This window comes from Corylus avellana, chromosome 7 (genome assembly GCF_965113065.1).
Source record: "Corylus avellana chromosome 7, dhCorAvel1.hap1.2, whole genome shotgun sequence".
NCBI classification, from domain to species: domain Eukaryota; kingdom Viridiplantae; phylum Streptophyta; class Magnoliopsida; order Fagales; family Betulaceae; genus Corylus; species Corylus avellana.
In genome coordinates, this window is record NC_142496.1 from 11,501,810 (window position 1) to 11,525,904 (window position 24,095).

Genomic DNA, 24,095 nt, shown 5'->3' on the forward strand with positions numbered 1-24,095 from the left:
TTTTCGGCCATCTCTGCACCTTTTCGAACTGTTCCTAACCGGAGTTACAGCCCTCCTTAGTTTGCTTCGACGATAGTCTCACTGCCTCTGCGTAGCTCCTACATCCCTTGACCTCCTTATCACTCTTTTCTCCCCTAAACACACCATGCTCACTGATCACTAGAGGTTCACGTAGAGAAGAGTTTGCCACTCTCATCTCCCACTGAAACGATCCCACCCTATTCCACGCCTACCTTCTGGAATGATGATCGAGCCACACCTTCTTCCATCAAATTCCTCCACCGTCAGAAAACAACCATGCCTATTAGCACACTTCTGAGCAATTATTCTCGAATACACAACTCTAGACTGATCCCAAAAGACTTTTGAGTTATCCACTGCAATCAAATCCTTCACAATTCGCACCACCCAAGCTAGCTCATCTTTCTTCAAGAAAATGGACCTTTGAAGTCTTTTGCTCCTCTCAAAAATCCTCACCCCTGATGCCCCTACCTTAATCAACACTTCAAACTCCTTGCATTCCACCGACCACCTCCTCGGGTCTGCCATGTTACAACCTAAACTAACCCCAGACCACTCTCACGCGCCACCCACGCTCACGACACACGACTGGAATAAACCTCAAACTTAAATCAAATAGAAACATTATCTACCAATGAGTTTTCTAACCTTCACACTCTGCCACATAATATGCAGACACTGCTACTCTCGCACTTACGCTATGCTTCAGTATTGTTAGTTTGAACCCTATGAAAAGACCTCTTATTTCTTTCTTCCCCCATTATGCATGCAATGCGAATCCACCAGGGCATATAGTGTTCTCAACAATCAAAGTGATAAGAAATTAAGTACACTATTTATTGGCTATTGATTGCTTGACTTCTGAACCATAACGTGAAACTTTTTACATAAATTAAGCTCAAGAAGCAGTCCTCAAGCTCAATTTGGGAGAGGCTCAACCACTACACTACATGCATAGCACACAAACAGATCTGGCTTAAGGCAAGCTCAAGCTCTACCAATTTCTGACTGAATAGCGCTCGAGCAAGTAGGTATATGGCTTGGCTCGGCACCATCCATAAAATCAATTATTAAGGGCTTGTTTGGGAAGACAATTCTTCCCAATTCTTCTCAACTTTTTTCTATTTTTTTAGTTGATTTGACATCACTAACACTCAACTCAACTCAACTCAACTCAAAATTTTTCAAATTTATTCAAAATTTTATATTCTTCAAACAACCCAAACATAACTCTTTTTTCTTATTGATATTCGCAATTTTGAATTCAATTCAGTAGGATAGAAAAAAAAAATAGCAAAACCAAACGAGCCCTAAACCTAATCCAAACTTTTCCTTTTACTAGAGTTATAATTGGATGAACATAATTCTCATAAGCAAGTAGAGAATACCTTCAAAAGGAGCTCCGCAACAATGAAGCAGCTGGACGAATCAAATTGAATCAAGACTAACAGGATATAAAAGGATTTTTTTTTTTATGAATAATTAGAATTTTATTGAAAAAAGGGCAATGCCCTCGTACACAAAGAGTATACAAGAGAGCCGAGGCCCTAGCTGCTACTACAATCTAGAAAACAAATCAGATCTACCAGATTCTTGGAGGGAAAGTTAGGCACATATACAATAGCCCAATCCAAAAGATATCTTAGAAAAGAAGATTAAAGGAGAAGCACATTGGTAGGATGAGAGGACTTTTAAAACTTCAATCTCAAAAATCATCTTTTAGAACAAACTCAACAGAACACAAGTACCCTCACACAATCATTCAACATCATCGATTATACCCTTATCAAAATATCACTGCCAAAGGAAAAACATAATGCCAATAGGAATAGAAGACCAACTATATCTTAAATATCTTTTTGCATCAATGTGTCAAAAGAAAATTTTGTACAAGAATGCCGCCTATCTATGTTGTACAAAAGCTTGAATGTTTCCTCGCCAACATAAAAAAAAATATTTAGATTCTCATAAGACAAACACTTTGTGGTTCAAATAAGTAATCCTTTAGCAGTAGTAAATCCTTAAGCGGTCCAGTAAAACAATGATGAGAAAGGAATAATAAAAACAAGAAACAAACAGAAAATATACAGATATAAGCTGCCAATTGGCAACACATATCAAGACCAAACAAATAAAGATAACATAAGGAACAGGAGCAAAACAATAAAATGCCACCAGCCCCACCCATAAATTTAAACAAAATAAATACGCACATACACACACCTGAACAAAAACACCATTACCAACATCTTGAATAAGACATTTAGGTTTCATGAATCAAGAATGAGACATCATATAACAGAAATTGTAATACCTCCTCAGCCTCCAAGGGGACTCCAATTGCACCGGTAATATAAGATAGAGAAACCTCCATATTGTAGACAGATAATTCAGGATAAGTATATGACTTCCCATCAGAATATATCACTTCAACTGGTTCAATTTCAAACTTTCTTTCACAAAATTCTGAAAAGGTTGTCACCTAGAAGAACAGAGGAAAACCATTCATTTATTTATCTACTACAAATAAGAAACATCCACAACATGTTAAACTTCTAGATTACCCACCACTGTGTTCAAAACAATCTTGGCTTTTGTTAGATCAGAGGCAGTGCATTCAATGAATACATTCTTCGTCTTTAGAGTGATTGCTGAATGTGCACTATTGATAATGGGGGGTAAAGACAAGACAGTTCTGCATGAAACAAATAGAATTTTCAGGATAAGAAAAAAGGAAATAAAACATTCGAACATCAAGAAGACAAACTTTGGACTCATTTGGTAAAATATTTTAGAGGGTGCTTTTTGCTTTTTGGTTGTGATGTGACATAAAGGTGAAAGTAGTTTGTGAGTAATCTGTAATTATAGTTGTTTGTTAATACTTTACTTATTTGCTAAAAAGCAAAAAGCTATCCTAAAAAGTGTTGCCAAATAAGCCTTTTGTGTTCCCAATACAGTTTTCTAAAAGAAATTAAGAACAGATGTGCAAAGGCTAAAAGATCTTCTTGTACCAAAACTCAACAGAGACAATGGCAATATACGAGAGTACAGTCAGACCAAAATGAACAGTGTGAGCTCAACATCTTCAAAGCAAAGAAAGCTCAATGCTTCAAAGACAAAAAAGAAGAGGAAATTGATAGAAGAAAAAAGACATAACAACAATTTAAATAAATTGGCTGGTAAAAGAGCTAGGAAATCCTTATAATTGCATAAACATCAACAGACAATCATACCTGTTATGGTCATATATAACAGGGTACACTGGTGAGTTCTCAATTATGTGCAAAAACTTCTTCAGTTTCAAATCTGACTGGTGAAACATAAATCAAGAAATCATACACTAATATCTGCATGACTAATATAAAAATGAAATATACAAGCTCCTGAGAACTGGAAAAATGAAATATACAAGCTCCTGAGAACTGTCCACACAAGGGATGCATGCACGGATCAGGATCCCTTACAAAGAAATTGTAGATTCTCAAATTACACAATTTATGCCGTTTATTTACTTGAAATGCTTGAAAATGCTACATATTAAAAAGGTGGCATGCTAAAGTCAAGAATTGAGTATATTTTTATCAGGTTCTTGCTCTTTATGTTGTAAAAAAGCTTTGAACAAAAAATTGTCTTTTGGTTTTCTAAAGAAAAAGCGTTTTTGCAAAAGTGAAGAACAAGCTTTTTTGGAGGAAAATTCTTAATGACTGCCTCGATAACAAGCCACAATTTTAATAAGTGGCATTTTTCAAACGTTTCGATGTAAAGAAATAGACTAAATTCTGAAATTCAAGTTTGAAATTGTAGGGGCTAATCCTGCATGCACAATTGCCAATATCACAATCTCTATGTGCGCAATGTAAAAATTACATATTAAAAAAAATAATAATAAATAAAATAAAGGACTAAATACCTTTGACCCCCTTATGGTTTAACGACTTTAATTTTTCCCAACTCGGTTTCAATTCATATTATCCTCACTTATGGCTAAAAACAAAGATGGTTCCTCTATCCATCTTGTGTCCAAAAAATAACAGAAATCAACGGAAACCTATCAAAAATTGACACATGGCCACATGCCTCATTAAAAAAATAATAATAAAAAATAAAAAATAGAAAATAGAAAACTAAAAAAGTAATTTTTTTTTTTTTTTTTAAAGAAAAAAAAAAGGTGGCTTGAGCCACCCTTTAAGGCAGAATGGACTTGGCCAGTATGGGGGTCGTTGGAACCACCCCAAAAGGTCATGCGGGTGGCTAGGATTTGTTTCAATCACTCCTATGGTTGAACAACCCTCATGGCCCTTGGGGGTGCTTCGGCCACTCCCGTTTGGCCTGGGCTAGTTTTGACCACCCCCAAGACTAGCCATGGCAATGGGGTGAGGGTGGGGGTGGTTCAAACCGGCCATGGGGGAGTCAGCGACCCCCACACTGTCCGAAGGGGGGTGGCTTGAGCCACGTACCCCTTATTATTTTTCTTTTTATCAAAATGTTTTAAAAAACAAAATTAATTTTTTTAATGTTTAGTTTTTAGGTTTTTAATTTTCCATTTTTTAAATTTTTAATGAGGCATATGGAAGTGTAGCAATTTTTGATTGGTTGGACATGGATTTCCATTACTTTTATGAACATAAGTATCATCTCCATTTTTAGCCATAAACAAGGTACTATCTATGAAACAAATTGAAACTAAGGTGGAAAAAGATCAAGTTGTTAAACCGGTGAAAGGTATTTATACCAAAATATATATATATATACACAATTATTTATAGGGTTAAATACTCCAAACCCCCCTGGGATTTGGTAACTTTATTTTTTCCCCCTTGGGGTTTCATTTTTATCATAGGAGGTCCCTGTGGTTTTGATAAGTGACCAAATTAGTTCATCCGTTAGTTGACCGTTAGGACTGACACGTGGACCAATCAGACGTCGACACGTGGCACATATATTAATTTTTTAAAATTTTTTTTTTTAAAATTAAAAAAATATATTTTTTTTAAAATTAAAAAAAAATGTATTTAAAAAAAAAAAAAAACGGAAAACATTGGGGGTGGCCGAGCCACCCCCTTGGCCATTTGGGGGTGGCCGACTTTGGCCATGGGGGTGGCCGAGCCACCCCCTGGGCACTAGGGGGTGGCTTCGGCCACCCCCTTGGCCAAAGGGGGTGGCCGAGCCACCCCCAAATGGCCAAGGGGGTGGCTCGGCCACCCCTAATTGTTTTTCTTTTCTTTTCTTTTCTTTTCTTTTTTTAAAAAAAAAAAAAAAAATTAATTAATTAATTAATTAATTTTAAAAAAAATTAAATTGGTGCCACGTGTCAACATCTGATTGGTCCACGTGTCAGTCCTAACGGTCAACTAACGGATAGACTAACTTGGACTTTTATCAAAACCCAGGGGGGTCCTGTGATAAAAATGAAACCCTAGGGGGGTAAAAATAAAGTTACCAAACCCCAAGGGGGTATTTGGTATTTAACCCTTATTTATAATATTATGAATTGCAAAGTCAAGGTTAAGTAACAAAAACGTCTCAATCTAAGACTTACTTTGTAAAACTCCATCAGCTCATCAGCTCTGAAGTTCTTCACCTAAATTGCAAAAACAAAGTTACAAGCAATCAGTTTTGTCATTACATAGACTTTGCAACGCCACGTTTTTTTGTCAATAAAAAAAAAAAGGAACAAATAACATGTGGAAAGCAAAATGCTTAAACCATAGCCATCTCAAACTCTATGATCAATAAAAGAGAACAATTTTTCTAGCTGACTAATTTATTGCACAATATTGTAAATCAAAGTTATAACTTTGAGATCCCTCTCTCTCGGCACATGTAGGTGTGTCCCAACGTCCATAAGCTATTTGACTAGATTTTCTCTTGTTGGCACTTTGTGGAAGCTAAGTCTTTTGAGTTCTCAATGGAAGAGGGGGTTTCAATATTACTTGTTTTCAAAAGGAGTAGGCCATCATGCATTTTGTATCCTTGGGTAGAGTGAGAGTTGGTTGTTGGCTACCACGGAAGATGTACTTCTAGCTAAGGCCTCGACGAGTTTTTGAAATCCTCTAGGGTAGCCTTTATCGCCTAGTGGTATGCAAACAAATTCAGTAGAAACTTGCTTGTTGTGACAAAGGTGTTGGTCGAAGGGGCTTTGTGGTTACGCCGAAAGGCAAAGGTGGTCAAGGATGGGCAGGTTTTGTGTTCGAGTTATGGAAGGTTCTAGAAATGTTTCCCTTTGGTAATGGTCAATTACCTCCTCTTTCCGAGAGACCCCTCCGTTGGTTCTCTTCGTTTCACCTCAAGATGTATTCTACAATACCTCTAGCACCTATGGTGCATGAGCCGACAAGGGAGGTTGTTAAGAGGTCAATTGTTGAGGTGGTGGTTCGTCCGGGGTAGTGTATGATGGCTTCCACCCGGCCCACGGCCTCATTGTCAATGTCGTTGGCTCAAAAGGCCAATGGCCATGGAGTGCCTAGGGATGCAACAAATCCCGTGTAAATAACTGGTACATTACATGTTGTAGGTAGGGTTGTAAATGAACAAAGTTGTTCGTAAAAAGCTCGAAGTCGACTCGAGTTTGATTCATTTATTAAACAAACCAAGCTTGAACAGAAATTTAAGTTCCCTTATTAAATGAGCCAAACGAATAAACTTGGCTTGACGTATAAACTCATATAACTTCATTTTCATTATTTTTATAGTATTGTCCACCCCCTTCAAGTATTTTAAACTAGTGAATTTACAATTTTTGTTGACGACTGCAATGATATATGTTATTACTTATTAGGACATAACTCTACGTGGTCAACAGTAGAATTGCAACTTATGAAAAGGTTTATCTTCTTCTTTTCTTATTAGAGTTTCCGCATTGTGATGGGCTTTACAATTATGTCGGCTACAGCCTGTAGTTGGAGCTTCAATTAAATATCTTTTCTCTTTTTTGGTTTGACAAGTAAAAACATGATATGTAATGAGTTTGAATTTGCACATATCATAAGATATGATAGATCATTTAATCTTGTAAATTAGGTTTAAATTATCATCCTTTTGCACCATCAATAATAAAATTGACCCAAAAGGAATAACATAAAAGAGCTCAATAAGAATGATCCTACAGACCTATCTCTCCTTTAACATCACCGTCTTCATCGTAGTTCAAGCCCATATTACAACCGAACTACGAACGAACAAATTGCATGATGCATAGTTTGGGGTTGCCAACACTTAGACTTATGTTTTTGGATTCAAAAATGGCCTCTGATGGGATTTTGATTATGTGGATAGGTGGGTGGTGGAGAAAATCGAAGAGTGCGTAGGGGAGTTTATTGTAGCTTGTTCTTTTAGAAATGTTAAAGATCAATTTCTTGGGCTTTTGTGGATGTCTATGGCCCTAATTCCGATTGTGATATAAGGTATTTAAGGGATGAATAGACTAGTTTGCTTTGTTGGTAGGATTTTACGAGGTGCATTGGAGGAGATTTCAATGTCACTCATTTTCCTAGTGAGAGGTTGGGTGAAGCCCACTTTTGCCAGCTATGGTGGAGTTCTCATATTCCATTTTTTAGTAATATCCCTCTTGTAGGCAGTTCTTTTATATGGCCAAACAATCAGTATCCCCCCACTTGGTCTAGAATTGACAGATTTCTCATCCCTCTTGATTGGGAAGCTTAACGGTGGTAAAAGGTACTTATTCAAGAATATGTGGCTATAATATATGAGTTTTGTGGATATTTATCAAAAATATGAGCTTTGTGGATAGGATGAAACAAAGGTGGACTTCTTGCTGCCTTCAAGGTCCCCAAGTTTTGTTTTGGTTAAACTTAAGGCTTTGAAAGTTAATTTAAGAGTTTGGAATGAGGTGTTTGACAATGTTGAGAGACAAAAAAAAAAGCTTCTTTTGGGAAAATTATGAGTTCTCCATGGTCTAGAAGAAAAGAGAGCTTTATGCGTTGAGTATAAGTTAAGGAGAAAGCTGTTAGTGATACGGAGAGGGCTACTCTTTTGGAGGTGAGTTAGAGAAATAAATTAAGGGCGTTGAAGTTACAAGAGGGTGACCATTCCATGAAGTTCTTTAAGGAGAAAGTTGTTAGTGATACGGAGAGGGCTACTCTTTTGGAGGTGAGTTAGAGAAATAAATTAAGGGCATTGTAGTTACAAGAGGGTGACCATTGCACGAAGTTCTTCCATCGAGTGGAAAAAACAAATAGAAGAAATAGTTGAATCTCTATCAATTAATGGTAGAGTGTTGTCCAATCATTCCGAGATTAGAAAACACAATGCAGTTCTGTAATAGTTTGTTTACCGAACAATTCAGTTGGCAGCCTAAATTGGATAGCCTTTCTTTTTTGACACCATCGATGAGGTACAGGCCATTTGGCTGGAGAGAGAGTTTGAGGAGGAAGAGGTCTTTGAGGTGAAGAATGCTAAGAACAGCAAGAAGGCCCATGGCCTTGATGGTTTCACTTTGGCGTTCTTCCAAGCTTGTTGGGATGATCTTAAAAGTAGATACTTTGAATGTTTTCCAAGAGTTTCACGCGAAAGGAAAGTTCAAAAAATGTTTTAATGCTACTTTCATTGCTCTTATTCCAATGAAATCAAGGGTTGTTGATATTGAGGATTTTCATCCACTTAGCCTAGTGGGTGGAGTCTACACAATTGTTGCCAAAGTTCTAGCAAACATGTTTAAAATAGTTGTGGAGAAGATCACATCGAAGCCCCATAATGCTTTCATTAGAGGTAGGAAGATTCTAAATTCAGTTCTCATAACTAATAAATGCCTTAATAGTCAGATTAGATTTGGAGAGCCAAGTATGTTTGCAAATTGGATATTGAAAAAGCTTATGACCATGTCAATTGATAATTTTTGTTGTATATGTGGAAGAGGTGCGGTTTTGGGCAAAAATGGCATAATCAGATCACATTGTATTTCTTCGGTGCATTTTTCTGTTTTGGTGAATGCACTCCGACAAGATTTTTTTAGTATCTTTCATGCCCAAAAATGGGGGTACCCTTTGACTCCCTTACCATTTGTCATCGTTATGGAGGCTTTGAGAAAAATGATTGTTGCTACAAAGAACCAAGGCTTTCTATTAGGCTTTTCTGTGGAGAGTATGAATGTTTTTTTGATAAGTAATAATGCATTAAGAGCGCAGAGGGGCGCAACCCAAGTACACAGGAAGTATACAAGAGAGCGACTAAGTAAGGGAGAAAGCAGAAGAGAACATAAAGAGAAAATCAGAAAAATTGATCACTAAAGGAACAAGCCAACCTGCTGTTCAAGTGAATAAAGTGTACAAAAAGAAGTGAATAAGATCCTCGAGGTTCTTCGACAAATCCTCGAAGCATCTCGCATTCCTTTCCTTCCAAAGACACCATAGGAGACAAAGGGGAGCCATCTTCCAAACCACGACACTACTAGTTCTACCTCCCACCCACCAACTGGCAAACATCTCCATGACGCTTCTAGGCATAACCCAACTCAAGTTAAAGCGAGAGAAGATAACCTCCCACAACTTGCGCGCGACCCCACAATGAAGGAAGAGATGATCCATGGACTCCCCATCCACCTCACACATACAACGATTAATCACAACAATACCTCTCTTCCGAACATTATCCAGCGTGAGAGATTTCCCAAGGGCGGCCAACCATGCAAAAAACGCCACTCGCGAAGGAGCCTTAGTCGCTAAATCCTTCTCCAAGGGAAATGGTTAGGCTCCTTAAAGGCAAGCCTCCTGTAGAAAGTACGGACCTCTAACTTCCCTTTACTTGAAGGAATCCACCACATTCAATCCTCCCCTTCTCCCCGAATCGAAGACGAATACAAGAGCGAGAAGAAAGAGGCTAAGGCCATCTCCTCCCAATCGTGGATACTACGGGTAAACATAACATTCCAGTGCACCATCCCATTTACACACTCCCGAATATCTGCAATAGAAGCATCCTTGTTGCGGGCAATATTAAAAGACCCGAAAAAGCATCTTTGAGAGGCGTCTCACAGCACCAACAACCCTCCCAAAATTTGACATCCCCCCCAAACCAGGAACTAATCTGAAGTGGCACCGAAACAACCTCCAAACCCCGCAAATGTGTTTCCATAACCCCACCCCATGCATTCCACGAGGAACATTTGAACGCCAACCACCCCAAACCACCCCATACTTAGCCACCAAGATACTTCTCCACCAAGATTCTTCCTCATTTGCAAATCTCCATAACCATTTCCCCAAGACGGCTTGATTGAAAAGGCGCAAGCTTTGAATCCCTAGACCTCCCTCAGCAATCGGAGAACAAACCTCGTGCCAACTGACCAGATGGAACTTAGGCTCATCCTTGAAACCTCCCCATAAAAAATCCCGTTGAATCTTCTCAATGCGATTCGCCACAAAAATAGGGATGGGGAACAGAGACAGAAGATAGGTGGGAAGATTGGATAAGGTGCTCTTAATGAGGGTGAGCGTCGCCCCCTTGGACAAATAAGAACGCTTCCAAGAGGCCAACCTTTTAGCAATTTTCTCCACTATGTCATCCCAAATAGCCAACTGCTTGAAGGAAGCCCCTAGCGGAAGACCCAGATACTTCAAGGGTAGAGAACTAGTACCACAACCCAAAACGCCAACCAACTCATAGGGTGGAGAGTATGAATGTTGGTGCACTTAATATCTCCCCTCTATTGTTTGTGGACAACATATTGATATTCTGCGAGGCAAATTTTGATCATCTCTGCTACCTACCTTGATTGTTCTTGTGCTTTGAAGCTGTCTCAGGTTTGATGAATAAATTTGGCTAAATCAGAAAAGGTTCATGTTGGCGATGTCACAAATGTTGATGGCTTGGCTAGTATTTGGGCTACAAGGTCTCTTCTTTGCCTATGAAGTATCTAGGTCCTCCTAAATACTTTTCTCGATTCAACATGTGTTGAGTTATGCCTAGAAGCATCAAGGAGATGTTTGCTAGCTAGTGGTCGGGAGGAAAATCCCATAGTGCTGTAGTGTGGTAGATGGTTCTCCTTTGTCTATTGTGGTGCCTATGGAAGGAAAGTAATGCTAGATACTTCGAGGATTTGTCGAGGAATCTTGAGGACCTTGTTCATTTCTTTTTGTACACACTTTTCACTTGGACTGCAGGCTGGCTTGCACCCTTAGTGATCAATTTTCCTAATTTTTTTTTTTATGTTCTCTTCTTCTTTCTCCCATTTTCAATCGCTCTCTTGTATACTTCCTGTGTACTTGGGTTGCGCCCCTCTGCACTCTTTAATGCATCATTACTTATCAAAAAAAAAAAGTATCTAGGTCCTTCGGTACGCTTCTTTTAAGGCCAAATATATTTGGGACACCATTATTGAGAAGATAGAGTGCTCTTTGGCAGGTTGTAAGAATATGTATTTGTCTAAGGGTGGGAGAATTACCTTGATAAAAAGCACCTTATCTAATCTACCTACTTATTTCATGTCTCTTTTTCCTCTCCGTGAGGGTGTTTCCAATTGCATAGAGAATTTACAGCTGGACTTCTTGTGGAATGGTATGGGTGAAGAGTTCAAATTTCACCAGCTTAACTAGTCTAAGGCTTGGTCTCTGATCTCTGCAAAGGGGTGGGATTGGGGTTCGAAATCAACTTCTCTTCAGCTGAGCGCTCTTGAGGAAGTTGTTATGGTTCTACGTGCATGAGAGAAAGGCTTTATGGAGGGTGGTAATAGATTCCAAATATAGCAACACATGTGGTAGGTGGTGTTCTAATGATGTTCATGGGTCATATTGGATGGGCCTTTGGAAAAATGTCAACAAGGGTCGAGAAAATTTTCTAGTCATACTAGATTTGAGAAGGGGGGTGGATACAAGATTAGATTTTGGCATTATGTGTGGTGAGGGAATCAGTCCCTTAAGGCAACTTTCCCTGAGTTATTAAGTATTGCTTGTTTTAATGATATTTTGTGGCAGAGAAGAGAGTTGTGGAAGACCGGAAATTGAAAATGTCAAAATAGCCCCTCTCGTTCTCTTTTCCTTAGCCTTCCTTCTCCTCTGCCCTAGCGGTGGCGTGATAGGCGTTGCGCGCTAGGGTCTGGCGAGTTTTCCATGGAACACAGTTTCTCTTTTGAGGCTAAAACCTTCTGCCTTTCGGCAAAGGATGGGTGTCCTAACCTTTGTCTGGAGGAAAGGAGAAAAGGATTAGTGGGGTATATTTTTGCAAGCAACCAATGTTCATCATGGTTGGTGGATATGGTGGAGGCGGCGATTCAGTCTCAGGTGAAGGAAGAAATCGCCAAATCTTACCGTGAGGGAGATAAGGTTACAATGGTCCACGGGGGAGGTAATAAGGCTGGAAGGTTCTTGGAGGTGTCGATTCTCGCTGAGGGTGGTCGCAAGGGAGTCATTTGGCTTCCAGAGGGTCGTTATGGGAGGGGTTGGCGGCGATTTGTGGGAGAGCTTCGGCAACTATTGGCATGTTAGATTAAGAAGACTGGAGTGGTGGATCTTGGGGTTCCACCTACGGCGGGGAGTTTTGTGGATGCTCCTTCTTCGGGTATTAATTCCAGGAGGTAGCTCATGGATGTCCTTCGATCTACCTTTGGCATCGAGGCAAAAGCTGCTGTACTGAAGGCTATTTCTTCTAGCTTTCTCGATCTATTTCCGGTGTCGCCTTGTTTTGAGACGAGGTTTGATGATGAAGGGATGCGATCTGCCGTGGATTGCTCTGCGCTGGAGTGTATGCCTAGGTCTCAGGCAGCGGCGGCGGCTGCTTCTTTGAGTTCAAAGAAGAGGAAGGGTAATTTCGGTAGTATTGGGTTAACGAGGAACCTAGGGCAAGTTCATTCTAAATTGGATCAGGTCCTTGCTGGATTAGACTCAAAGCCCAATCGCAGGAGGAAAAGGTCTAGTTTTTTGGGCTTCGCAAAAACTGCCTTTGGTCGTGATCCAGGTCTGTCCTTGATGCTGGTTCAGGTCAAATTTTGGATCTGGGTCTGGATATGGGGTTGGTTCTGGATACGGATCCGGGTTCAGATACAGGTTCGGATCCGGTTTTGGGCTTCTCCTCAGAGTCTATTTTTGTGGAGTCTGATTCAATTTTTGCGTTGACTTCGATGATTCCTCCGGTGCTTCCTTTGGTCTTTGAAGCAGATGTGGAGACGCCAACTAGGTCTCCTTCGGGTCTGCGGGCTGTGTCAAAATCGGTGAGTTTTTCTGGTTTGGGTTCCTAGTTGGAGGCTGTTTAGTTTTTTTTTTTATAAGTAATGTATTATAAATCAAAAAAAGCGCAAAGCGCCTCTAAGTACACAATAATTGTACAAAGGAACCCAACCAAACACCCTAACAAACCAAAAACCCAGAAAAACCCCATCAAACCAAACACCCCACCAACAAGGTATACAAGAGACCCAACCAAAACCCAAGAAAAGCCCTAGTGCTTCCTGGTGGAACCCTAGTGCACCTCAGGGGGAAATGAAAAAGCATTTTTCAACCCCAAAAATCCCCGCCGACGCCGGCCCTAAACAGTTGGAGGCTGTTTAGTTACCGGAACCAAATTAGGTCTGGCACTTTCCGGTTGGTACTCCCGCTTCTCCAGTGGGGGATTCTGCCTCACCGGCGGTGGCTAGCATCCTGGCGAGTCCTCTTTGCAGGGAAAGGGATGTTTCTCTTTCTGAGGTGGTGGAGTCTTCTCAGGCTACGGTCGAAGCTCAAGCTACGACTACTCGAATCCCTTCTCCGGTGAATGGTTTGATCAGACGGGGGTTTTTTGGTCTAAGAGCTGCTTCTCCTTCTCGGTCTGTGGTGAAGGACGGTAAGGTTTCTCCAATTAAGGCTGATGAGAACCTTGCTCCGACGTATGGATTTTTATCTTCGAGTTTTGCTTCTCCCTCTATGCCGATGGTGAAGGAGGTGCTCCCGTCTCAAGTTTGTTCTACTCTCTCTACTTCCCATTCCAATAGCGCAGCTAAGTTGGGTAGGAGCCTTAGCCAACCTTTTCCTCGCATGACGAAGGGTGGTGCTTCCATTTATTCCTCTGTCTCCAAGTCTCAACTGGGGTATTCCTGAAGGGTGAAGGAAAAGGTTACTAAGCAGTTGCTTAAGAACAAGGAGTTGTTTGCCGAGATTGAGGGGGAAAATGAGGAGAAGGGGGTGGAGAACTATTTGGAGGTGGTACAAGAGGCGGTGAAATTCGCTTCCATTATGGGATTGTCTTGTGGTGAAGTTGGTGACGAGAAAAGTCTTTCAAATCTTTTTTCGCATATTGAAGAGGAGTGGGCGCCCTATACCCCAAAGGTAAAAAGGCAAAGAGAACTCAAGAATTTAGAATGCTCCATCAATTATGAGGCTAGAGGGAGACTTTCTCCGGAGAGATGCCAGTGCTGGCGGGGTTGTGTTGGGACCAAAAATGAATTTTCCTTTCCTCCAGAGGTGCATTAGGGCTTTAGGTTTTTAGGGCTAGTGTGGGCTTTAGTCTTTGGGTTTGTTTCTTTGGTTTTACCATTTGGCTGTGGCTATTTGTTGGGTTGGGTCTTCTTGGGTTTTGTCTTTGGGTTTTAAGTTGGGTTACTTATGTATACTTTCTTGTGTACCTAAAGCGCCTTTTTTTTTTATATATACAATATTACTTATCAAAAACAATATTTTGTGGCAGATCACTTGGAATTTTCTAGAGATTCTCATTAGTGGAACATCAATTTTATCAAAGCAGAGCATGACTAGAACTGAATCTCTTTACTTCATTCCTCACTCTGTTGTACTTCTTCAAATTGAGACGGTGTGGTGAAAACAAGTTCTATTGAGCCCCTTCCAAGAGACGGTTGTCCGATGTTAGATCATTCTATAATGTCCTATCTCCCCATGATAGCACTCCCTTCCCTAGGAGTATTTGGTGAAATAAGGTTCAATAGAGAGTAGTGTTCTTTGCTTCGTCATCCGCATTAGGAAAAATCCTCACCATGGATAATCTAAAATTGGTGTTTTATTTGTAAGAAGAATAGGGAATCCGTTGATCACCTTTTACTCCATTGTGAGGTAACTGCCTAGCCTGCCTTATGGGATTCTATTTCCACTCTTTTAAATTTAGACTAGGTCACACTTTGCATGTTGGAGGGGTCAGTTTGATAGTTTTCATAGTGCAGCATTGAGATGATGATTTCATCTAGCATACTGCGGATATCTGGAGAAAAATAAATTATTGTAGCTTTGAAGACCAGAAGAGGAGGTGGTAAAATTTAAGGCACTAGGCGGCTGCCTATGATTACTTTCATATTTCTAGTTTTCCTGATTTTGTTTCCATTTTTTTCTTTTTCTATTTAGGTATTTATCTTGTATACATCTTGTGTATGTACTTGGGTTGCACCATTCCGCTTTTTAATGAATTCGATTACTTATCAAAAAAAAAAAAAAAAAAAGTTAACCATAACCAAGTAACATGAAGAATTAGATTGCTAAATGTTAAAGACTAAATCTTATTGGCTAGAAACAAGGCAGGGAAGAATGAGAAGGGTGCCAAGACAACCAGAAATAAGAGAGCAGAAGAGGGATAAAAAAGGGCTCCCATTTGAGGCATAAATTGTCAGCCTCTGGAAGCTGTCAGCCACATGATTCGACACCTTTAACATGGATATCATATCAAATGAAAAGATAGCTTAGATATCAAGTACACTACATCAATGGGAACAAGATTGGTTTTGAACCTTGAATAACGAAAGGGAACCTTTTTCTTGTTACATAAATCAAACTTTCAATTATTAGGGAAAAAATCATCACTTCTTCAACAGTGTCTTGAAGGTAGGCCCTCCAAGCATCTGATATACTTTTAATCGTAAGCCTAAGTAGTCATTTTGTCTCCCCAATATATAATATATTGTTTCTCGTGATGTTATCAGGTTACACTTATAATGACTAAGTAACAGTTGTTTTGCACTAAGCATTTAGAAAAGAATTGAATTAAAAATATAAAAATGTACCTGCTTCAGTGGCACGAAATTTATATTTGAAGGTGGCAATGCCTGAAAATAAAGAGATAACTGTGAGTTCTTTTTTTCTTTTTTCTGAAAAGAGATAATTGTGAGTTACTTAAACAATAATGTGCCTTACTTCATTTCATACAACCAAAGAGGGATGAGAGAGAGAGAGAGAGAGAGAGAGAACTTAACAAAGCAGACATGCTTGTGGATATGCACAAAAAAAACTAATCGTTAACTCTCAATAACCAATCAATGAAAAGAGAAGGAAAAAAGCATCTCCAAGACTTGGAAAAACTATATAAAAGCCACGTTTTATTAACATAGGATAGGACACACCAAAACTATGATCTATACATCAATTCAACCAAAACATTTCTTAAATCAAAACTAAAGTTCAGGGCACTCATAATACTTCAGACAGGAAGTAGATGGTTTTATGTCTGCTTCACAAGCAGCTTTTAAGTATTGGAGGACCAAAGGGGTGGTGCGTCCACAAAAACTCCTTAAACTTAGGTTGTCCCTTCCCCCTTTAGGTTTGTAATTGAAATGAGTCAACCCGAATATTAAAAGTTTAAGACTGATTTATTTAACTTTGTTTCGAGTATGAACTAAGCTCCAGTTCCTCAACGGGTTACATTACATGTTCAAGCTTAGTTTTTTATTTTTTCGAACAAGCTTTAACTTCTTCACGATCTGCTAAAAAAATTGTTTTTTTCTCGTACACAATAAATACCATCACTTAAAAAATTTATTCATTTTTGTAAATCTATGTTAATTATTAGTTACTTAACTATTGTTAAGTTTACATTGTTCAAATTAATTAGATAAGTTAATTTTTATTCATAAACTTATAAGAATTAAATTCTCCAACCTTGTATTTACAACAAATCATATATAATTTTTTATCACAAAATAGATAATCGATATAATATCGTTCTTTATAAGTAATAATCAATATAATATCTTAATCTCGAGTCTATGTAGATAAATTGATAGTATACATTTGTACACTCATACACGGATAAATAGACATTTACTACGTACTACATACATTTTTTTTTATAGGTAATATCAAGAAAGCTTTATAACAAGCTTAGGTGCTCCAAGCATATAGGAAGTATACAAAAAGGACAAAAAAGCAAAAAAAAACAAAAAAAAACAAAAGAACAAGAAAGAACAAGGAGAAGAACCCATAGAACCCAACACCAACAAGAACACGGCAAGTACCAAACCAACGAATATACATGTACTGCATACTAAATACATATATACATATATATACATGTACTACATTTATGTCAAGCTGTATTACATAATATATGTATGTATATGTATATCAAGCTCATGTTCTTAAGGATTAAAAGTATCACCAAAATACGCTCCATTCTCTCTCCTCACGTGTGTCACTTTTCTCTCTCTCTATTTGCCCTAGTGGTGGCGCGTGTAGGTGCTGCAGGCTAGGGTTTAGCTTCACTCTTTCATCCCAAAGCTCTTTTGAGAGCTTCAAACCCTTCTGTTTGGATCGTGGGGGGTGTGCGGCTATGTCTCCGAGCTATTGGAGATTGGTCCAGTGAGTTTGTAATGGAACGATGCTTCTCTGTTGAAGCAAAAGCCTTCTGCGAAAAAAGGGTCTTCAGATTTTCAACTAGAGGAAAGGAGGAAGGGCTTCGTAGGGGTCATTTTTGTGGGTTTTCAAAGTTCTGCCTGATTGGTGTCTATGGTGGAAGAGGCGGTCTGGTCTCCGGTGAAGGGATGATACTGTCAAGTATTACTGTGAGGATGCAAAGGTGTTGATGGTTCGTGGGGGCGGTAACAAGACAGGCAGATTCATGGAGGTGGTCGTCTACACACAGGGTGGACAGAAAGAGATTATATGGCTCATTTGCGGGTGAGATGCAACAGTTGTTGGCGCTTCATGGAGGAAAGTTTGGGTCTTTGGAACCTGAGTTTCCTCCCTTGCCGGAGAATCAGATTGAGGCCGAGATGGAAGTTCCTTCTAGGATTTTTTTTTCTGAACGGTCCTCTGTGGAAGTGCTACAATCGGTGTCTTGTTATGATCTAAAGGCTAAGCAAATCTCGCTGATAAAGATGATCCCTTCTCTGGCGGCACCTTCTCTGGCAGGGCTGACTCTATGTTGAGATGAAGAAGATGAAGGGTCGGGTGAAGAAACGTTTAGGGCATCTTTGCACTGAGTTGGATCGAGCATTAGTTGGGCTGGTAGAAGGCCTATTCACGGGGTTGGACTTGTTGCCCAATGGGAAGCTGAACAGGGTAGGTTGGGCCATGCGGGTTAAGGTGTCGGTTTGGATCCTGGTTCAGATCTCAGTTCGGAACTGGTTTCGGATCACAATCCCTGCCACGTTTCGAAAGACTCTCCTCGGGTCCAAGGATCTGTCTCAGGAGGGCAAGTTGGCGCTGAAGTTTCCGTTGGGTATTAGGCCAACTCAGGTGAGTAACGCTGGTTCTAATTTCTCATACTCGTCTTCTTCCATGGCTACATCTGGGCCGAAGTTTTTCCTGCCGGCAAACTCTATCTTTGCATCAGGGGCTGCAGCTCTAGGAGAAAGACTATGTTCACTTCCGGAGTTGTTGGAGAGTGGGTCTCCCTTAGTCTGATCAGTTTTCAAGCAGACCTTGAAATACTACCGGAGAGCTAAGAAAGCCAAAGGAGCTCCGATCTCAGTGCTCCGTTGGTGCAGTTTCAATCCACGCATGTTGCTGGGTTCGTCGCTCAAATTATGTCGAAGGTTGCACACAGCCAGGTGCCTTCATCATAACAAGTGGGATCGGCACCTTCATCTTCATCTTTTTCGGGTTCAATATGTGTTGAGGGTGCTGAGAATTTCACTTCTCTCAAGGCTGCAGTTATAGGAAAGTCTGTTCCTCAGTTTTCTACTCAAGTGAAGGGTTTCCTACAAAGGGGGTTTCTCAATCCAAGGCCGTTAGTGAAAGGTAGCACTACTCCCTTGCCTAGGTTGCCGATCACTTCATCATTAGCTGTGGTTATTAAGGATGATTGGGTAAAAGAGGTTTCCCCTCCTTTGGGTGGTTGCACCTCTGGCACCTTAGTTGCTGGTAAGGGTGAGGACTTCAAGTTGAATGGATTGACCCAATTCCAAAAGCGGCTAGTAGGTTTTAGTCCATCCGGGGATATCGTGGTGTGGGATCAAGGCGGCGAGAATTGGGATGGGGTGAATGGAGATTCCCCTTACCCTTTGGATTTTTTTTTCCCCGACCCTCCCGATTGGGTGTTGAATTATGATGAAGAGGTCCAACTTTGGTGCTTCTAGATGCTGTTAAAGAGGATTTTCTTCCGGGAGTAAAGGTGGCACAACCTAAGACTAATGGCAAGGAGCTGTTAAATTTAGAGAGCTCCATTAACTATGGCAATGCAAAAGTGTCCACTCGGCGAAGGAAAGGCAAGGCTCACGTGCGGTAGCGTTGAGTGGCCTTGTGGGTTTCAGGTGTGTGGGCTGTTGGTCCTTGTGGGCTTGTTGGGTTTTTCTGTGGGCCGGTTTGGTTGTTTCTGTCTTTTTGGTGTTGTTGGGTTTTCGGTGGTGCATTCTTTTTTTCTTTTTTTTTACTTTTGTAGTTGTTGTGAACTTTTGTATACTTCATGTATGGTTGGGGCGCCTACGCTTTTTATAAAACTTCTTTGATATTACATATCAAAAAAAATGTTCAGAAGGATTAAAGTTATATCTATCTTATCTTTTAAGAAAAAGATTTCATCTTATCTTTTAAAGTACTTCGGTGTTCTCATTACATAATTAAAAAACAACACTATAAAATAATAAAAATGAAATTATACGAACTTCTACGAATTGAATGAATTGAATTTGCACAAGTTGAGCTCGTTTAACAAACAAGTCCAAATTTTTGTTTAAGCTCATTAAACAAACAGAACTTGAGTCACTTTTATAGGAGTCAAATTCAAGTTGTTCATGAACAAGTTGGTTTGTTTACAGTCCTATCCTGCAAAATATAAGAACAACTAATGGCCCCCATACATTCAGTACAGTTTCTCTCTTAGTCCAATACCACATGATCCAAAACCCAAATAAAACATATAACACAATATGACAAGAAGAATGACTACTAATGAAACCCACCTCATATGTGAAAGGGCGATGTAATGTATCCAAGTCATGAGTCCCAATTGCAACTAGGGTTCTTCGCCTAAAACAAATATTGAATGTAAACTTGAGAGCTGATAAATTACATAAAAATCCTTAGAGAACCTTCCAATTCACACCTTAGATGATAAACAGTACGTAAAAAAAGTAAACATAAAGCCAAGACGAAGAAATCAACATGTTTCAGCATAAGGTTGCAAAACTGCACCTCCTTATTTATCATATTTCTAAAAATATGTAGCACATAGTATGATATTACATAGAACAAGCACAAAAAGATACATGTGGATAATCTCGTGTATTTGAAAAAATGATCCATAGGAACAGACCCCATTTTCTTTAGGATTGACAAATGAACCAACTTAACTATGCAGCAATAGGAAACCAATAGGATTTATACCAACAGAACAAACTTTTAGCATTTTAACGACTGAAAAATTGTCATCCTATGAAAGTTCACTATGGAGGTACTTATTTTGATTTGGACACAAAATAGTGTGAACTCAGCAAGATCATAACAGACAAGTATTCAAATTTTTATTTCAGCTCATAATAACAACATTAACAGGATGGTATGACTTAGCCTCAGAATCAAGTGACGAAGGCATATTGTTAATATTTGTTGGTTAAAATTCTAACAGAATGGTCAATCAACAGAACCTTACTTATCAAAAAAAAATTCTGACAGAACCTTAGAAAGAAAAACGTAATTCAACTGTGATATCATCGCATGGATAACATATATTTAAGCAAAAAACTCTTCATATAAGACAATTGATCAACCCATCCAGGCCTCTCATCAAAATGGTCAATCAAGCACATTTTGATTTCGTAACTAAAACTGGTTCAAACCAATAGACCAGGTGATTTGCTATGTACTAAAATGCTGAATTCAGAGCCGACTTGACTCAAACCACAATCACTACAATGGACAATGGATGATGCTTTCATGAAACGCTTTCAGCCTCAAAGGATACAGACCAAAGAATTCGCAAGTTTTTGAAACTAGCATACATTTTTTAGCCAAAAGCCTATCAACCACAAACTCTGCAAATGCCCAAACCAAAAATTTATATTCATAGAACGACACTTTAAAGGACTGTTAAAATGAACTAGATGCGCATGATTATCCAAGTAGTCACCTATTACATAAATCTGAAGTAAAATGTTAGTCTTTAGCGACAATAGCATCCATAACCTGCTGCTTTCTTTTTTCTGGCTAATTTTAGCAAACCGTCCAAAAAAATAACAAATGTTTGGACAGTTTTATTTGCAGAACCCTGTCTCTATAGCATGTAACGTCAAGCAAGAAGCAAATCCAAACATTTCCCTCAGATCATAACAATTCATCTCTCACAAAATTTCTTTCTCCATTTCATCAATCTGAAAATACAACTTTTCAAGATACTAAGCCTATCTTCGATATGTTAAATCTTTCCATGAAATATTTCACCTTCCTTATCAATCAAGAAAAATCCATTTCACCCCCGTCCTCTAAAACTAACCTGTCCCTCCTACCATATCTGCACACAAACATGAATAATATAGATCTCCAAACTCTCACATTTAATTCCACGAGGATTAGGGACATTACCAATCAATTTTTCAGTCAAAAAAAGGTCCTAAGAAGGAGATATGGGTACGATCCAAGTGTAGGGTTAGCATGTATGGAAGCAAAAAAAGTCTTTCAAATTTTAGGTCAAAATCAAGACTAAAAATAAAACCACTTAAGATTTTCCACAAATAAACTGCACATACACCATACAAATCCATCCCTTTCTAGAACTAGTGGTCAAACACAATTCCACCAAAATTCTTCAACTTTTAATGGTTCAGAAACATTTCAATTCATAGTTGTACAATCAGATAGACATGGCAGACACTGAGTATGCCAAGTTAATAATGATGAATGAAGCAGTCAGTCAGAATTCATTACCGACAAATGTTCTGATGGAGCTTATCCTGGAGATCAATAAAGCTGTTATAACTTCCTTCATCAAATGTTATACCCCTCAAAACAGCACAAACAACATAGGGACGAATTGAAGACGTCTGTAAGGGAAAAAAAAATTTAAGAGTTCATACTCCATAAAATCAATGTGGCACTCAAAAGAAAATAAAGACCTATAATAAACTTGTGAATTTCTGATATAACAACCTCTGGTTTCACATGCATTTTAATCATTGATTCTCTGCTAATGTTAGCCACTTTATATGTCGGTATCTCCTGCTTCCCATTGAAGATTCTAAGGGCTTGAGCAATCCCTTCGAGGCAAAGCAAATCATATCTGTGCGTATCAAAGAGTTAAATGATTGTAATCACTCTTGTGTTTTTCAATTATTATCATAAAATAAAAATCTCCCAAGCAACTTATCAACAATTAAGTAGAAGTTACTCTCAATTCAATAGGTCTTTCTAGATTTTGAGCTAACACAATTGAGTTCACTCAAAAAAGCAATAACCAATAAGAAGATGAAATATTGTGAAACTAATTCATTTTAGAAACTCAAATTTTAAACAAATCCCTGATATAAAGGGGTAAAAAAAAAAAATAGGATGTGAGAAGCAAAAACAATATTAAAATTTTAGAGACTGTGTTTTAAGAAAATCCCACAGATATTTATACTCAGAAAATGAAATTATAGTGCCAAAGAAACCAGTCACCTAACTCAGTGCAGAAACTCATATTTTCATCATACCCCATATAAATAATACAAATAAAATATGGCAGATAATAAGCAAAATAATACACACTGTAAAAATTCAAATTTTAGGGCAGAACCGAGATATGAAGAAACAAAAATTATAGTAACTAAAAAGCAAAACTAACCCAAATTAAGTAAACACAGAAAACAAATTTGAGGAAATAAAAGAAGAAGGTGTAGCAGTATTAACTTGTGAATCAAATTACAAGCAAAACCACATATGAAAAAATAAATAAAAAAGTTGCTGCACCTAAGCGGTAAAACCAATCCAATTAACTAAGTAAACCTAAAAAAGGGAGCTTTTTAGACCCAAGTTCAGCAAAATTATACGTTTGAGTTATTCTAATTGGAATTTTTCAAATTTAATATTCTACTAAATAGTAAACAAAAAATGTCTCTAAGTTTCGCCAATGATCCAAAAACTTAGTATTGAAAGGAAAAAAAAAAAAATATATATATATATATATATATATTCGATTTCAGAAATAAATTCTTCATTTTGTGCATTAAATAGTAAAATACCTATTGGCAGGGACTTCAATTTTGTAGATAACTTCTTCATCTTCGTCAGCTTCTTCTTCTTCCAAATGTTTTTCCTTTCTAATAATCGCTTTCTCAGTAGTCTGAAATAGTCGAAAGATATAAATATATAGCATTTCACATTTCAAAATTAAGAACAAAAAAGAAAAAGAAAAAACAGAGAGTGAGAGAGGCAAAGCGTGTGAACGCTTACAACGTCGTCGAGCTCGATTCCGAACCTAAAGCAAAGGTCCTCAAACTCTTCCTGCGCTGTGAGATTGAACAAAAACAAAACAATGTGAAATCAGAAAACAAAGACTGGGCGTAGGTAAGTTTGACTAGGGGTTGAGAGCTCACTGTAGGTTTTGCCTAGGGCAGCGAACAGACGATCCCTTCCGACGCTGACAGTAGGCATGGTTTACAACAGGAAGAGAGGTCTGCAACTAACAACGAAATGGAAAAAAGGAAGATTGCCTGGAGAAACCCTAGGTTAAGGGGCTCGGGTTTTATAAGCGTGAATTGGACGAGGAATCTCTTGCTGTGGGCCGGTAAAGCCTCTCATTTCATTTCATGTCCCCCAATGCCAATGGAATAAAGTGGTTCATAATAAATAATAAATTGGGAGGAATACGATTCAAAGCGGTAAAAAGGAAATTACGCGGATAGAGTTTGAAATCAATGGAAAGTTACTTTACTTGTCTAAAACAAACCAGAAAACCAGTACCGGGGGGATTCCTGAGGGGACGGCCGCGCAGTGGCGGAGCCACGTTGCGTGGCACCCCAAGGA

General features: G+C 38.8%; 1 protein-coding gene across 2 annotated transcripts in view; it reads right to left on the reverse strand.

Annotated features, from left to right (window-relative positions):
• The window catches only part of LOC132183765 (phenylalanine--tRNA ligase beta subunit, cytoplasmic), a 51,948-nt gene extending 27,853 nt beyond the window's left edge, over positions 1 to 24,095 (reverse strand). Inside the window, exons 1-11 of one of the 2 annotated variants that reach the window (XM_088518105.1) lie at positions 23,666 to 24,093; positions 23,523 to 23,578; positions 23,312 to 23,412; positions 22,242 to 22,371; positions 22,020 to 22,135; positions 20,060 to 20,126; positions 15,947 to 15,988; positions 5,561 to 5,602; positions 3,255 to 3,331; positions 2,590 to 2,716; positions 2,336 to 2,503 (exon numbers count right to left, since the gene is read on the reverse strand). In XM_088518105.1, the coding sequence (XP_088374231.1) occupies positions 2,336 to 2,503; positions 2,590 to 2,716; positions 3,255 to 3,331; positions 5,561 to 5,602; positions 15,947 to 15,988; positions 20,060 to 20,126; positions 22,020 to 22,135; positions 22,242 to 22,371; positions 23,312 to 23,412; positions 23,523 to 23,578; positions 23,666 to 23,723 (984 nt within the window). In that variant the 5' untranslated portion in view covers positions 23,724 to 24,093. Of the gene's footprint in view, positions 1 to 2,335; positions 2,504 to 2,589; positions 2,717 to 3,254; positions 3,332 to 5,560; positions 5,603 to 15,946; positions 15,989 to 20,059; positions 20,127 to 22,019; positions 22,136 to 22,241; positions 22,372 to 23,311; positions 23,413 to 23,522; positions 23,579 to 23,665 lie in introns of both variants that reach the window. The other variant, XM_088518106.1, reaches the window with a different exon arrangement.